Source organism: Schistocerca nitens, chromosome 11, assembly GCF_023898315.1.
Source record: "Schistocerca nitens isolate TAMUIC-IGC-003100 chromosome 11, iqSchNite1.1, whole genome shotgun sequence".
NCBI lineage: Eukaryota > Metazoa > Arthropoda > Insecta > Orthoptera > Acrididae > Schistocerca > Schistocerca nitens.
The window spans coordinates 81,166,443-81,183,169 of NC_064624.1; the positions used below are offsets into that span (position 1 = coordinate 81,166,443).

General features: G+C 37.9%; 1 protein-coding gene across 1 annotated transcript in view; it reads right to left on the minus strand.

Moving 5' to 3' along the window:
• Positions 1 to 16,727, minus strand: part of LOC126212663 (uncharacterized) — a 139,615-nt gene that overhangs the window by 11,865 nt on the left and 111,023 nt on the right. Inside the window, exon 5 of the mRNA XM_049940085.1 lies at positions 14,798 to 14,899. Within this exon, the coding sequence (XP_049796042.1) occupies positions 14,798 to 14,899 (102 nt within the window). The remainder of the gene's footprint in view (positions 1 to 14,797; positions 14,900 to 16,727) is intronic.

The window sequence follows — 16,727 nt, forward strand, 5'->3', positions numbered from 1 at the left end:
TCAAGTGAACTCGCCAGCCGATGACAGCGGATATTCAGATCAAAGGACATGTGATGTAGTCAGCAACATCACTGTAAAGTAGCGCGAACACACAAATAGGAAAAGGTAATGGTTTAAATTAATACACATATATACATAGTGTAGGTACAAGAAAAGAAAAGCTTTTACATTTAATATTGGTCACTAAGATTAATAAGCTGCAAGAGAAGCTAAGCTTTAACACATAATGATCTTTTGTGCGCGTGTTACACTTTAAAGATACATCACAAAAATGTGCGAGTAAATTTTTTAACAACTTCAGAATGTCTGATCTTCTAGGTTCGAAAATATTCTAAATGGTCGCCTTCAAAGATTTGATTTTTGAATGAGAGTCATATGCTTTGTGATTTAATAAATTTACTTTGAAAGTAACGCTTTCCAAACAACCATTCGCAATATTTTCCCGCAACCTGTTAGAAATAGAATCGTTTCAGCAGTTGCCAGAGCGCACCAAATAACAGGTGTCGCAGCGCTTGCGCAGCTATGACGACGCAGGAAGCCCATACGTTCATACGTGTAAAACATTAAAAGATCTTACATTATGTCATAAAAGAAACAAGGCATTAGAGGACACTCCAAGAGCATGGGAATTTTGTGAACTATACTAAAATGCATCATTCGGCTTAAAGTGTACATTCGTATGTCCAGATTCAGATGTAAATTTTCTTTGAGTACCTGTACTGTATTATCTCATGCTAGAAGGTGAAAACGTGAACTTGAAATGCAGCGAACAGTTGAATCTAACCAATAGTGTGGAATTAAACACTTAGTTTCAAATAAATTGACTGCCTCAGCAGAAAATATTAGTAAAAGTCAAATTTCTTTAACAAACCGTCAAAAATAACTTCACTGTCTGGAAGGCGATTAATGCTTGACTGTCAGAAAGGTGGAAACTAAATAAAATCTGAAACTAATAATATACTTTAGCCTTCCATAATTATGGGAATGTATTTTAATTCACTTGACAGCTCCCGGCCACAGAAATCCGTTTTGTTTTGATTTGAAGTGAGAGCAATGAACGAAGAGGGAACAGCAAAATCACTTAACGTTAATGTAAACACGGGTCACGTGGAGACTACCACCTCCCACTACAACTCAGAGTGCTCTGTAAATCAGGTCCGGATCTAGGATATTTCCGAACTGGGGCGATATTAGATAGTTGCGCTCCCCCCTCCATTGAGCATTCAGGTAGGACGCCAAAAATTTAAAAAATCGACTTTTCAAAAATATCTTCATATTGTAGCACACATCTTTCTGAAGAGTCTGATACATAAAACATATATATTCCAGGAAACATAAGACATGTTATTTGGTATTAAGTGTGGCAAAGCGCAGTGCCACTCCTCTCCACACAGCATTCTTCCATGGCACGTCCTTGTATTTCGCTCTGTGGAATTCAAACATGTAATATTTTGTAATGGAATGGGTGCCATCAAACTATATTCACGCCAGTGGAAATTAAAATGTCCTGTGGTGCCTGTCTTGCTCCCAGTCGGCTGGTTTGACATCCTGCTCCTCTTATTGACATCCTGCTCCTCTTAAAAAAAATCTCGGAATTAATACTGGTTGGGATTATTTGTAAGCGGCATAACAAGAACTCTTCAGAAAATTTGCAGTCTTTACTGCCTACTAGCTAATAATTTGCTGTTTTGTGTGACATAAAATTAAATATAGGTTATATAAAACGAGTAAAGACAAGAGACAAGAAAGACAGTATACATTTCTTCAATCCTGAAGTCCTAGCTTCTTTTCTCTCTAATCTTGCCACAGCTTTATATGGTGTACTTTCCTTTCTGGGAAAGAATCTACTGCCTCATCAAATTTCGTCAACTTTTGCTACATGAAAAAACGAAATGTCGTTGTCTAATATTAGAAAACCTGTTAATACAAATTGTACCCAAGACCGGTGTGGTTTCTCGATCTGATTACGTGTATTTTGTCACTGCTATATAAAATGAAATAGGGCTGCCCAATATTGCAGCAGTTGTGACACACATCAATAAACGAGACTGTTTTGGCGCAAATGGTCATTTTTATAACACGACGGAACATAATTCACGAAGTACCAATATCAAATGCCTATTAGGCCTACTAAAAGCAAAAAGTTTTGTGTTAGGAAATAGTTTCACATTTCATTTATACTCTAGCTTCCGAAGCATGAGATCGAAAAGTAGTAGTACTAAATTTCGAATCGTCATATTCTCCCTAATTTGTGTGAGTCCCCGTTTCTTCTCCTCCCACGTTCTAACAAACAATCTTACCACTAATTCTGTAACTATACCTGCCAGTGTCAAAACTTATTCTCTGGCTAATTTCATCACCGGTTTAGTTATCCGGTTGGGCATTATTAAGTGTTCGTAAAACACGTTTTCCACGCTACTCCCAGAATAGAACATTAGCGGCTGCTAGCCGGAGACTGTATAACTGGCCCTTAGCAGTGTAGCAGTCTGGCCAAAAATTTTCTCTCAAAATTTCATTTTCTTCGACACATGGAGGAGACAATACGTAATCTTTGTTGCCTGTTATTCCCGTTAGTCTTTTTTTTCCCACTCTGGTAGTCTGAATCTATGAAATTCGCTAGTAGTTATAACAACACTGATCATTTGCAAACCCAGTCAACCACATAAACAGCGACTGGCATTCATCCGTTCGGCTTTATTCAGCTCAGCTCGTATAGACCCGTCCCCATTTGTCTGCAGTAAAGTTTATTTCTAGGCGCGACAGGGATTCCTTTGGCAGAGACATCACGTACACTATGCACGCATTCAAAAATCATCTTACGATTCTTTCAGAAATCGACTTAGAATTTGTTCAAAAACCAACAGGGATGCGTTCAAAATCATACAAGAAATCGATAGACTGACGTGCGCTGGGTGCTAGGGGCCTTGTGGAACAAGGTCTTTTTCCTCAAAAATATGAATTTGGCCCCCCCGCCCGAAACTATCACCCGGGGCAGATAACCCGGTTTGCCACCGCCCCCTAGTTCAGGGTTTGTTGCGCATACGTGAATGTAGCAGCTTAAGCGTACCAGTAAAATTTTTTCCGGATAGCATCTGGCTGCTTGCTGCTACTGCTTATACAGCTAACTGCCACACTTCTGTAGCCAGAAGCAGGAAAGGTACTACTCACGCGAGACTCAACTGCCCATTCAGATAAGCTCACTCGCAACCGCTCAAATGATTCTAATGTAATGTTGTGACGTCACGCCCATCGGAGGCAATTTGTTGTTGTGAAACATTGCACAGTCTTCCTAAAGGCTTTGACACATTTTGCTGTTGGCAGACGCTTGTAAGAGCACTGTGTTTTGTGGTTGTATATGGTGAATTTCCTTTGCAACTTAAATTTTATTTTCGTTTCTTTTTCTCTCATTCGTTTCTTATTGCTGCAGTATTATTCTGCAGTAGCGAGATACAGTAATATTCTTTGTTAGAGTATTGGTTCTTACCAGTCAAAGTTACAAAAATTTAACTGAAAACTAAAACAATGAAAAATTGCCGGAATTCTAAAAGATTCCCGGGTTTTTCCCGGTTGAAAAAATTCCCGGGTTTTTCCCGGATCTCCTGGGTCACATACACCCTGCACTTATTGTCAAAAGTACGATATATACAGTACCGAGTGAAATTTGTGACTGGATTGAGGACTTTTTGGTAGGGGGATACAGCACGTTATCCCGGATGGAGAGCCATTGCCGGATGCAGAAGTAACTTCATGGCTGCCTCAGGGAACTGTTTTGGGACCCTTGCTGCTCATGTTGTCTATTAAGGACCTAGCAGGCAAGATTAATAATAACCTCAGACTTTTGCAGATGACAGTTATCTATTACAAAGTACTATCTGAAACAAGGTGCATAAATATTTATTCAGACCTTGATAAGTGGTGCAAAGATTGGCAAGTTGCTTTGAATGTTGATAAATGTAAAATTTTGCACATAACATAATGACAAAACGTGGTATCCTATGACTATAACAACAATGAGTCACAGTTTGCTGATTCCAACTCATACGTAAACCTGAATGTAACACTTTGTAGGGATATGATACGGAATGATCACGCAGGTGTGGATCACACAGGCTGGAGAACATCCTAGAATATAGCTCAAGAGTGTGGTATCCATACCAAATAGGAATGACAGAGAATACTTACTGAATATATATAGAAGGGCAGCTCAAATGGTCACACGTTTCTTTCATCCTAGGAAGAATGTAACAGAGATACTGAAGGAACTGTACTGGAAGTTTCAAAACCGGGCTTTAAATGATGACTAAGAATGTACTACAATCCCCTATGTATCACTCACATAGGGACTGTGATGATAAGATTAGAATAATTACTGCATACAGATACATTAAAACAATCATTTTTCCCATGCTCAATACATGAATGGAACGGGAAGAAACCGTAATAACTGGTACAATGGGATGCACCCTCTGCCATGCACCTCACAATTGTTTACAGCCTACAGATGTAGATAGTTCGAGTGGCTGATTCACAACTGCTACAATTACTAGCCAGTCCTTCCACAGGACTGAGGCTACAGCAGATCGAGGTGCCCAGTGACGAGTGGAAAATATGGTGCGATGTCTCACAGCGGAACCCACAACTTTACATTTCACTGCAATTTCACTGGACTGTGGTAGTCACTGTCCAGAATCTAGCACACCAAGAGGCTGTAATGCCACTATCAAATACTAACTGATGGTTTTGTGTGACCTTCAATTAAGGTTCACTCATGTGCAGATTGACCTTTTTGACTCCCTTAAACCTTCAGAAGGTTGCAAATATCTGTTCACAGCAGTAGACAGATTTACACAATGGGCAGAAGCTATACCCATTATAGGCAGCTCTTGTGTCACCGAGAGAAACAGACGAAGTCTTCGCATTTGGATCTTCTAGGCCTTTGAACTACATATAAACCTAGCATCACAGCACTGAACAGCATACCACAAAGTCCTCCCACAACCCGACAGCTACACCGACGCCACAGCCAGCACTCCGACCGATTAAATTTCAGTACTCTTATATTCTTGTTCTGCACTTTTTTGGGGAATGGGTGAGGCGGACTGTGTGGCGACAATCGACTGACCAATCGAGTGTGATACGTGTTATCCGTGATGTAGTTTGTAGTCTCTGAACTCTTGTAGCCTTTGTGCTTGGACTTGGTTTGTTACTGTACTGTGTCTGTTTTACTGTGTCTAGTAAAGAAATCCTTTGTACTTTAGAAGTTTGTGTACTGGCTTGTCTGTGGTGTATCAAGTATACCCACAGGAAAATGCAAATTCAATTGTACCTATCAAATACACCCATATCTTTTTTAAGTTTATTTGCAACTTCAGCTAGCTCATCGCTAAACGGCTTTGCCACTACATCCTTTCATTTCCTTGGGTTGCATGGTAAGCTTTTCTTCACCTTGTTTGCCGCTTTCCCAAGTGATCTTTTGGAACTATATGATTTAGAGGGTGACAAAATGCAAGATGAAGTGGGAGTTTATTATTCTCTCGATGCCTCCTTTGTCTTTCCCTGTCTTGCATACGTTTAAGTTTAAATTTCTTTTGATTATCCTGCAAGGCAGCTTTATTTTTTTTTTCTCTCTGTAACTTATCTCTTTTGCATTCCTTTTCTAACATTGCCTGATACTGAATTGGAGATTGCTTCAATTTTTCTCTAAACTTGGGGCATCTTTCAGTGGATGACATGCTTGTCCTATAATAAATTACAAGAATAATACTTTCAGCTGGTTGATAATAACTACAATCACAACAATAATATCAACAATAACAATAACTGTGTCTGTTGTTAACAGTAAAATTTCCTTGTTACAAAGTTCTGGTATCACAGTAACAACTCTAACACTTTAACATGTCACACCCGAAACGAATTTCTTGACATGATAGTGTGTTCCTACAAAAAAAAATATTATAATTGAAAGTTGTAGCCCATGTAACTAACCTGATAAACAAATAAATGTCTCTTCCTGTGTTGCGAGTGTGACAGAAATTCCTTTTGATTCACTTATTTACATGTATTATAAATGTAAAACCACAGTTACAGCTTCACAATTATCCAGAGAGTATATGCACAACACATGGACATTCAACTTCAAAGACACTAGTCTGTAGTGCTGCCGACATTTCACATTAAATTTTACAATTTTTATCTCTGACATCAAGAGTAAGTTCGTAACTGTTTTACACCTTTCAGGTCAGGATATAATGAAAACTGGGATTAATTTCTGTCCTTGACCTTTTGGTTACAGAAAGATATGCCACGCTTTAAGATCTATTAAACTTTATTTTTTATTATGAAGGGTCCTTTCACATGGAATGACCCAATTGTTTAGAACAAAAAGTTTACATATTTGTCAAAAATATAATGTAGAATAAAATGAGTTTGTTCTTAATTGCAAAAACAAAAGGAAAATTCAATTTCGTCTACAGCACAATCTATCATGAATGGAAACAATATTTTCAGTATGCCCTAGGTATTTCTCAGCACGAATCCGAATATGCAACAAAAATGAGGTGTGTGTGTGTGTGTGTGTGTGTGTGTGTGTGTGTGTGTGTGTGTGTGTGTTCCCATTTGAAGCTAGCAGACAAATGTACCCGATGAAAAAATTAAATTTTTATCTGAAACATTTTTTTGTATGATGTGCGTTTTACGCGATATCACTCAAACTGAATTATCATTGGTTTTGACGTATTACAGAGTCATCATCTAATGATACTAGAAGTGCATTGAATGTTACCCACTTCTATCATCATCTTATGACTACTTGGCAATAAAGAAATGGTAACAATTCAATTTGAGTACCATGTGGCACAGATATGTAACAAAAAATTTTACACACTTTACGGCCATATGGTTCAGATGAATGAGAACAGGATAGGGAACATAATTTTTGAACATGTCAACTGTAGAAAAACTATCTGGTACAAGTGACTCCAAGAAATCACAATCGATTTGAAAGAGAAGATGATTCACAAACATCAAATTATGAACAAAGATACTTTTTATAGTACATTTTTGAACTCTCATGTCCAGTGAAATCCAAAGACAGTAACTGCAGCAAAAAGTTACAAGTAAACCACTGCCTATATTACTGGGTGACTCTCCTGAAATCCGTGGCATTGTACACACATCCATCTGCAGGAGGCATGTCAAACAGCTTCCATGAGCAACAAAAATTTGATTTTCAACATTCACGGGGGAAGAAAAGAAAAAGAAAAGTGGGAAGAAATGTGGCACATTCGATGTAATGTAAGAACTGAGCATATATCTATAATGTTTCTAGCATTCTTACAGAATGTCTCAAAAGCGTTTCTATATTGCATGCGTTTCTATATTGCGTTAGACAAATTGAAGAACAGCATTTGAAAAAAAGCAACAAAACTGGAATATTTTGATCTTAATTCCTATTTGTCATATGAGAAACATTTGAAAGTAAGCCTAAATACTGCTGATTTTGTGAGAGATGTTCAAAATATTACTACTCCAAAATCTGATCATCTGTAAATATTTTACTGCTGCAGATCAGAAATTTCTCATTATAGGGCATAGTTTTCTACCACGTGAGAGATTTTGTGCTTAGAGATAGGAACAAAATATCCTTTCACCCAGAAAACTTGATTCCAGTCACTGCTAATGCCAAGGACAACAGATTCCTTCTATGCAAGATACAGTAGAACCAGAGGATTTCAGGGATCTTAGCACATTAGACCACAGGCTGAGCAGAGTCTCATTCCAAATAACTGCATATGTCTAGCTATTTATTTCATCTGATAACCCTGTTACGCTAAGGAGAAGGATAAGGCATAACAACCAGCAACTATTGTTTTGTCAAAGCATTGCCAAGAGGTAGTGGGAAAATAAATCAGCCGCTAAATAACGTTCCAGTTTTCCCTGTCTCGTGTGATGAAATTCTACCCATTAATAAGTCCCAAGAAGAAAGCATTAACTGATAAGTGACAGTATACCCCAAATGAAAAATGGAATTTACAAGACCAGGTACCAAATGAGTAGAAGATTTGCACATCCATTTGGCAAAACCCATCCACTGAGGGAAGAAAATGTAATGCTGACAGTAAATGTTTAGTTTAATTGCACAATTTTAGTGTTAAGTTTTTCCACATATTCTGTTATTGTTTGTGCAGACTTGTATTGTGGTAAACATTATGTCTTTTGACCCGTGTTGTTGTACTTTCTCAAAACAAGGTTTCTATTTCTGCTGTAAGTAACACAGAAACACCCGAGTGTTTCAGAAGCACAATGTTGTAACTGCACAGATTCAACACTGTTCATTCGGGTGGAGGGGTGCTTTTTCTTTTCGTTTTTTTCTTTCAAGGATAACATAAGTAATTGTGTAATAACTGTTACAAGAATATGCAAAATGGCCTTTTATATCGTATATACTGCCTGCATCAAAAAATCACAAATACGTTCAATTAAAATAGGCAAGCACATAGATAAGCATGAAATATCCAGAACACAGAATACTTCAGTTATAGCAACAGCAAAATCCCATTTCCAATTCATTTCTCACTGGAACACATGCCATTTGTTTGACAATGTGTGAGCCAAAATAGTTAAGGAAAGTTTCATGAAAGAAACTGTTGGTGTAGACAAGAAAAATTTACATTTATAGTCTATAGCTAACATACATACTATATAGCTAATTCTTCCATTGTATCTGTGATTGTCTACCCCTAATTTTAAAATGACAATGACTCTTCATGCAATATTAATTTAAACATGGTTGCAACTGATTTCATAAACCACTTTTGAAGGAGAAATATGAGCCACAAATTCACTTAATGCACGGTCATTACGTTGAGAGTTGTGCGTCATAACCCATTGTGGCCAAACGTGAAAATATATCGGTCATTTACGCAGGAATGGAAAGACGTATCACTAACCTCCCACCATAAAAAGATTTCAATATTTTAAACTATCTACAGAGACAGATGTGGCTTTGCTTCATTTAAACTGAAAAAAATATTTTTAAGCACTTTGGATGACTTGAAAACAGTAGCACCCCAATTTGACGTCTCCATCACACATCCCTTTGGGCAACAGGCAGATTCCATATTCAAACAGCATTTGACATTGTGCCACAACACACACTTAACGAAGGTACAAGCATACAGAATAGATTCTCAGATATGCGAGTGGCATGAAGACTTCCTAAGTTATAGAACTCAGTATGTTGTCCTCGATGGTGAGTGTGTATCAGAGGCGAGGGTATCGTCCGGAATGCCCCAGGGAAGTGCGATAGGACCGCTACTATTTTCTCCATACACAGACGATTTGCAGCTGTTTGCTTACAATGCTGTAGTGTACGGGAAGGTGTTATTGAGTAACTGTAAAAGCATACTAGGTGTCTTACACGAATTTCTAGTCGGTGTGATGAATGTAGAAAAATGAAAGTTAACGTGGATTAGTAGCAAAAACAAACCCAGAATATTTGAATACAGCACTAATAGTGTGTTGCTTGACAAAGTGAGATCAATTACATATCTAGCCACAACATTGCTAAGCGATATGAAACAGAACGAGCGTGCAAGAATTGTACTAGGGAAGACGAATGCTTGACAAGTTTATTGGGAGAATTTTAGGAAAGTGTGGTTAAGAACCGTTCGAGTGTTTGGGATTGGATTAAAGGAATACATTGAAGCAATACAGAAGCTGGCTGTTATGTATGAACAACATGCAAGTGTTACAGAGATGATTCGAGAACTCAAATGAGAATCCCTGGAGGAAAGGTGATGTTCTTTTTGAGGGACACTATTGAGGAAATTTAGGAAAGGGCATTTGAAACTGATTTCAGAACAATTGTTTTGAAGCCAATGTGCATTTCACATATGGACCATGAACATAAGAAAAATTAGGGCTCATACAGAAGCACGTAAAAAGTAATTTTTCCTCATTCTATTTGCGAGTGGAGTGGGAAAGGGAATGACTAGGAGTGGTAAACAGTACGCTCTGCCATGCTTGCGAAGTAGGTAGGTAGGTAGGTACGTAGGTAGGTAGGTAGGTATATGTAAAGTATTGATGCCAGAATGAGATTTGAACTCTGCAGCGGAGTGTGCGCTGATATGACACTTCCTGGCAGATTAAAACTGTGTGCCGGACCGAGACTCGAACTCGGGACCTTTGCCTTTCGCGGGCCAAGTGTTCTACCACGTGAGCTACCCAAGCATGACTCACGCACGCCCCTTCCTCACAGTTTGGAAGGTAGGAGACGAGGTACGGGCAGAAGTGAAGCTGTGGGGACGTGCTAGGGTAGCTCAGATGGTAGAGCACTTGCCTGCAAAAGGCAAAGGTCCTGAATTCGAGTCTCGGTCCGGCACACAGTTTTAATCTGCCAGGAAGTTTCAAAGTATTGATGGTTTGAGAATATTCTCCACTGAAATGTTAACAATATTTCATTGACCAGCCGCACTGTATTGGTGCACCATTTATGTTTCCTGTTTGTGTATATCTTACTTTAGTTTCTGAAGTAGTCTTAACACATGACAATTTTAATATCCCACTGCAGGGATAGTCTTTGAATGTTTTAGGGTGATCAATGATGGATTTCACTATGGCATCAGTTTCTTTGATAATTTGAAAACATTATTTTCTTGTTGAATTACACAGCAGTGTTACCAAATATTTCTAATCCAAAAAGTATGTTAAAAATATCCAACGAATAGTAAGAGTTCTGCAAAATATATTTCAGTCTCATTAAATTTTCACGAAATGCAACGAAAAAATTTTAACGTTAAATGTCAGAATTTATCTTTGCAGGGCAGGTATAACACTTCCACAGGCTTCTGTAACAAATTTTCGAAATGTGAAGTTACTTCTACACTCTTGTCGACTGCAACTGCCTCTCTCATTCATGTATTTTGCTTCACTTTTTTAACTCTTGTCAACATTTATGAGCTGTCGTACAATGTAGGACACACCCAAAAATCGTTTACTGTAGATTTTGGGTCCATGGTTTGATTTCAGCCAGTAAATTAACATGCAACAAGTTGCTCTTTTGCAGCCACTCTCAGACCGATTTCCTTTTCAGCACTGTTTTCTATTGTTAATAAAATTGTGACACATTCTTTGTTTTCAGTGTTAGATATCATTCTTAACCTTCTTAAATTGTGTTGCCAACTGATGCCTGACAATATTGACAAAATTATTTATGGTGTGAGAAGTTGCTTCAGTGTAATGAATATCTGAGAAACTACTGTTGTCAAATACTGAATGTGTGCAGGTATCTTAAATGACATCATATAGAACTATTATGAATGTGTGCTCTGTTGAGATACAAATATGAGTAACATGAATGGACTTTATGCTTTAGTTTGGAAGATCAATGTAAAGATTATGCCCATGTGGTGCCTTTTTCCTCGTGCACAATCGCTAGTGCATGGGAAGAAAAGCACATGCGCAAAAATTAGTGAAAACAATGCACATATGCATGCATGTTATTTCATTTGTGAATTCAGGAGGAGGCCACAGCAAGATCTTACAAATTCTGCTTGGGAAACTGGAGTGATAAGGCTTGCATATAATATTTCGTTGGCTAGCAACTGAAGAATTGCATACCAGTTTGAACTGTTTATTTCACATTTCAAAATAAGCATTTCGCTGATTATTTCTGAAACTGAGAAATACTTAAGGGATGGTCTTAGTCACTCTCTGAAGTTTACTGACTTTCAATACATATTTGTATTTTATATTATAAAAACCTGTCTACACCACTTCAGTCAAAAGAAATTTTACATAGATCAACATCATTGTACTCGACAAATTTGGTAATGCGACAGACCCCAGAATTCACTTGAATGGAGGTTGTGTTTTCCAATTTCATTGTTCTTCATTAATATCCCTTATTTCAATTTCTTTTGATTAGATATCATGCTCCTCAGTTGCGCCAGTTGGCATAGCATGAATATGCATCCACAGTTTTCAAAGGTATTTTACATAAATTTGTAGGTGGCTGCTTCTCTGGTTTTCTACTTTGAAATTTATCTTCTTCTTTACAGTGATATGATCACAGACTTTTTATCTAACACTTGACACTCAGGGCACCACATATCAAACTTTTATACAAATAACCTTCAGAAGCGACATTCCATATTAGTTTTTTTTTACTGTAATCATCCATAAATTTCAGCACGCTTTCTTTGCAATCAACAGACATTGTTGCACACAAATCACCTCAAAGGATAACCTCAGCACACTACAGAACTAAACACACAGGCTACAGCTGCCTATGTCTGCTAAACAGTGCAAAATATTCACGCCGAACCCAGGACACAATGCACTGATAAATGGGCATGCATAGTTGCATTGTCAGAAATTTCAGCACGCGCAGAAAGTCAAACAGAAAAAAGTCATTGTGTGGATGCACCTTAAGATAAATTCTACATTAAATGCCAATGTTTCTTGATGGCTGAATGTTAAAGTCATTTTGTTTTGGAGACAACATTCTTACACAACATGATGTTTATGTGCAGCCTTATGAATAGAAAGGGAGTCACACAATTACCGTGAACTGTAAATACTTCAACAAGGAAATACTTACACACGTGGATATTGTCAGCAACTATAAGATGGCAATAACTGGTGTTAACTAATAAATGACTATACACTCAACCGTGCAGCCCACATTTATACAAGTTTCTTCTGGTCTCACTAGGTACCCAGTTTTAGCATACTGTAGATAATTAATTAATTACAGAAACTCATGCTGTTTGTGGAAAATGAGCATGTGACAGAGCACGTTGTGGCAGATCGATCAGATACATGGATATTACAGTCACTGATCATTGTCATTGTGCATGTGTGCACGAGTCTGTCTAACCATAGCTTCTCACAGGGCACTTACAGGCCAAACATAAAGGAAATAAAAGACAGCTGTTTTTTGTGACTTCAGTCCATAGTAGTTATACAAATCATTAACATTATGCATAAATACAGAGGGGTCCAGAAAAATGTAGAAACATTCTGATAGTCAATATTAATTAAACAAAATTACATACCCCTAAAATTCTTGTCCAGGGGAAAGATTATTTTGTGTGTTCAAAGTGACCACTATTAGCAGGCAAATAATGTCAATGCCGCTGTACTATGTCTGTCAGTGTTGCCAGTGTAGACAGCCGCACAGAACGTCCTCCACAGGCAGAAGTCAAGAGATGTAAGGTCTGGAGACTGTGGTGGGTACTCAATTGTTCCTCTTCGACTTATCCATTGACCGTGTAGGCTTTCATACAAGTAGGCTCTGACATCTCTGTGGTGGCAAGGCAGAGCACCATCTTGTTGTAGGTAAAATGTTTCATTTCCAAAGACCTCTCAGATGGCACGTAAAATCGACGTTTGCAGCATATGAAGATACATCTCACCCGTTACAGTACCTTCAAAGAAGAATGGGCCAATCAAATCATGCAGTGACAGAACACACCACACATTAACACCTGGTAGGTTAACATGTTTGTCCACGTGAACATGACGATTTTCAAGAGCCCAATACATGCAGTTGTGGCAATTTGCAGTGCTGTTACAGTTGAATTGCTTTCGTCAGACCAGATAACCATCCGTGCAAACCATTCATCCTAGTGAAGCGTGCCTTCAAACCACTCGCAGTACTCCATCCTCCGATTCGAGTCATCCTCATTCGAAAGCAGCAGCGATCTTGAAATGTACACTTTCCACTTTGCAGCCTTCAGAATTCGTCATAAGCTTGACTGGCTTACCCTGCTATCACGTGCACTGTGCCTCACAAATTTTTGAAGTGACTTAGCAAAATATTGCAACACAGCAGTGCTGGAAGCTGGACTCTGTGATGTTTGTGGTCGGCCAGACCTTCTGTTTTGCACATCCTGAACAGTACCATTGGCTTCAAATTTATCCTGAATACGATAAATAGTGGTACATGTTGGTGTTTGAGTTCTCTATGCATTACGCAATTGCCTTTGTACCTACATCATGTTTTCATACTTCCAGTACCACTTCAATACAGGCTTGCATTACTCAAATAGCAATCATACTTCATTCACTGCTGCACTGTCATCTGCTGGAAAACATGTTGAGAAAACAACGGACTATGCTAGCACCAAACCTACAACGATATTTCATTTTTTTCCAAAGATATTAATTATCAAAGAGGGTCTACTTTTTTTGGACCCCACTGTTTCAATTTAATTCACAAAACCTGCACATCATATTCCACAGTCTTCAGAAAAGACTGCACACGAGCTGCTAAAATTTTTATTAGTACGTAGCTACTTTGACACGACTGTCATCCATTATTCACCTGAAGATATATACAAGTCAATGCCCTGAAATATTCTGACTAGACTTTACAAACACCCAGCAATTCACCTGTAAGTTCACAGGATACTAATATCATCCGACAGACTTTAAATACTTTCTATGGTGTAGATATGTGATAGTCAAGAGGAAGAAAACACAAAACAAAATCTGGCAGACACTGGCATTTATGTTTAACCTAGATAATATAAAGATTTTAGAAATCTCTAGTTGTTTCACATCAAAATGTCTAAATCTAGTTTTTCTGCATGAATGCTTATTGGTGCATACTATCACTTTTTTTAAAGGTGTGTTTTCTACATTCTTTCTCCTAACTATTGTTTTAAAATGCCCAAGTGATACAATGTAGAATGTAATTTTTGTTCTGTAAATTTTCAGCTGTGGAGCAGTTTCGAGAAACACATGTAGTCATAAACCACAAGGAAATTAAATAGTTAGTAGCTTCACGTACCGTCAATGTAACTTCAGCTGTTTTCACTTTCCTCGGTGACGGAGATACGTCAAATGTCAGCTTCTTTGCAACTGCCATAACTTTCTGAGGCACGTCACAGACCTGTAAATAGTAGTTTGCACTCTTACTCGTGTATATACTACGAACTATAGTACTAGTGAGAAACACGTTTAAAATCATAAAAAAAACTATAGGGCCATTCCATGCCAAATAGTCCAATTTCGGAAAAAAGTTCTGAATGACCATCTTGGATTTTGCTGAAATTTTGTGTGAACATTCACATATGTTCCCAACAAATAATGGTAAAGGTTTAATTTTGCCAGTTAAATACTTGTCCAATTATAGTCATTTTTTGACGCCATAGCACAGCCACCAACAGTGCACCCGTGAGTTTTCAGAAGCTTCGGGACATATTGTCTCAGGCAGTATTTTCTTTGGGGGGGGGGGGGTCATTTTGTACAACTTTTTGCCCTTTCACAAGTTAAAGAATAAAAGAAAGAGTTCCTGAGAGATTAGCACATAGATGATTTGAAGGAATGCGCAAAGCTTTCAAGAATAACTGTGGAATAAGCACAAAAATTTCAATGTAATAACTTACCAGAACAAGGCCTCTGAATATAAAATTTCACTGTCCTAGTGTTTCTGCTAGTTTACAAATCGAGGGGAAAGATGACTATTTTTCTAAAAATGCCAAAAATGGCTATTTTTTAACCCACTTTCATTAGATAGACCATGTTCTAAACAACCTAAGAAGTTATATTTGCTTTTGCTATATGAGCATATAAGCGTCTAAAAAAAGCGACAGAGTGGAGGTGCTTTGAAAATAGTCACATATTCTACGGCAACTCAAATCTGACACCTTTTATTATGTTCTACAATTGTTCAGTACTCTCTGTGGAACATAATATTAGAAGTCCTGATGACTTCCAAAGAAGCTTGAGTCAAAAAAACTGCAAACAAGTACACTTTTTTTTGACGCCTTTATAGCATTCAGCTCTACATAATACTTCTTATAAAAATGAAATCAAATAAGGAATCCTCAATTTGAGGTAACCTCGTTTGAAAAGTTTAATTTTTTGGGTGCTGTGTTACCATAGTTACTGGCCAAAGAATTGCATCAGTGGCATCATTTGGCCAGCAGTACACTTTTCCTCATGACATTCTACAGCAAATTAATGAAACCTGTAAACAATTCAAATAGCTTGAAGTAAACATAACCTTAGGATCTGAAAAGAGAGCTCATCTAGCTTTGGCACCTGACAATTACAGGAATGTATCATAAGGCTTGGCATCCTGTGTAAAGAAATTCGTATCAGGCTAGGAAACCTGTAGTAAAGGAAACCCACCCGTAGCTGCTACTGCACAGCTGTCGGCCACAGACCCTACGGCGATGGGGATGCTGCGTGGCTCACATTAAAAGGAACCAGCAGTGGTTAAGCCACCATGGACCACAGCAATGTTTATATAATTTTTAATCAGTACACTAACGTTCCACATTTACAGCAAACTATGCTAACACAAATTACGCTATGCCTTAAACAAAAATTACTCTGATACATCATTATTACTGCATAATAAAAAGATATACTAATAATTTGCCATAATGTTAATCTATTCCATAAAATGGCAGGAAGAGCGCTGTGAACTTCACCGAAGTTTAAACAATGTGATGATGGTGTAACACTGGCAAGCTATTTATACAATGTGTGCTACAGCTGTTATGCATCAATTTCACTCCCATGATCTCCACTGTCTTGCTAATTCACAGTTAAACTGTGAAGTTTTTAACCAGTTTGATTCTGTAGTTATAGTTCCTTAGTTTCTCATATTTTATCTTCACAGTCCTTACGCGTTGTGCATGTTGGTGGAAGCAGAATTTCTTGGGAGTCGGCTTCAAATGCTGGTTCTTTAAATTTTCCCAATAGTGTCC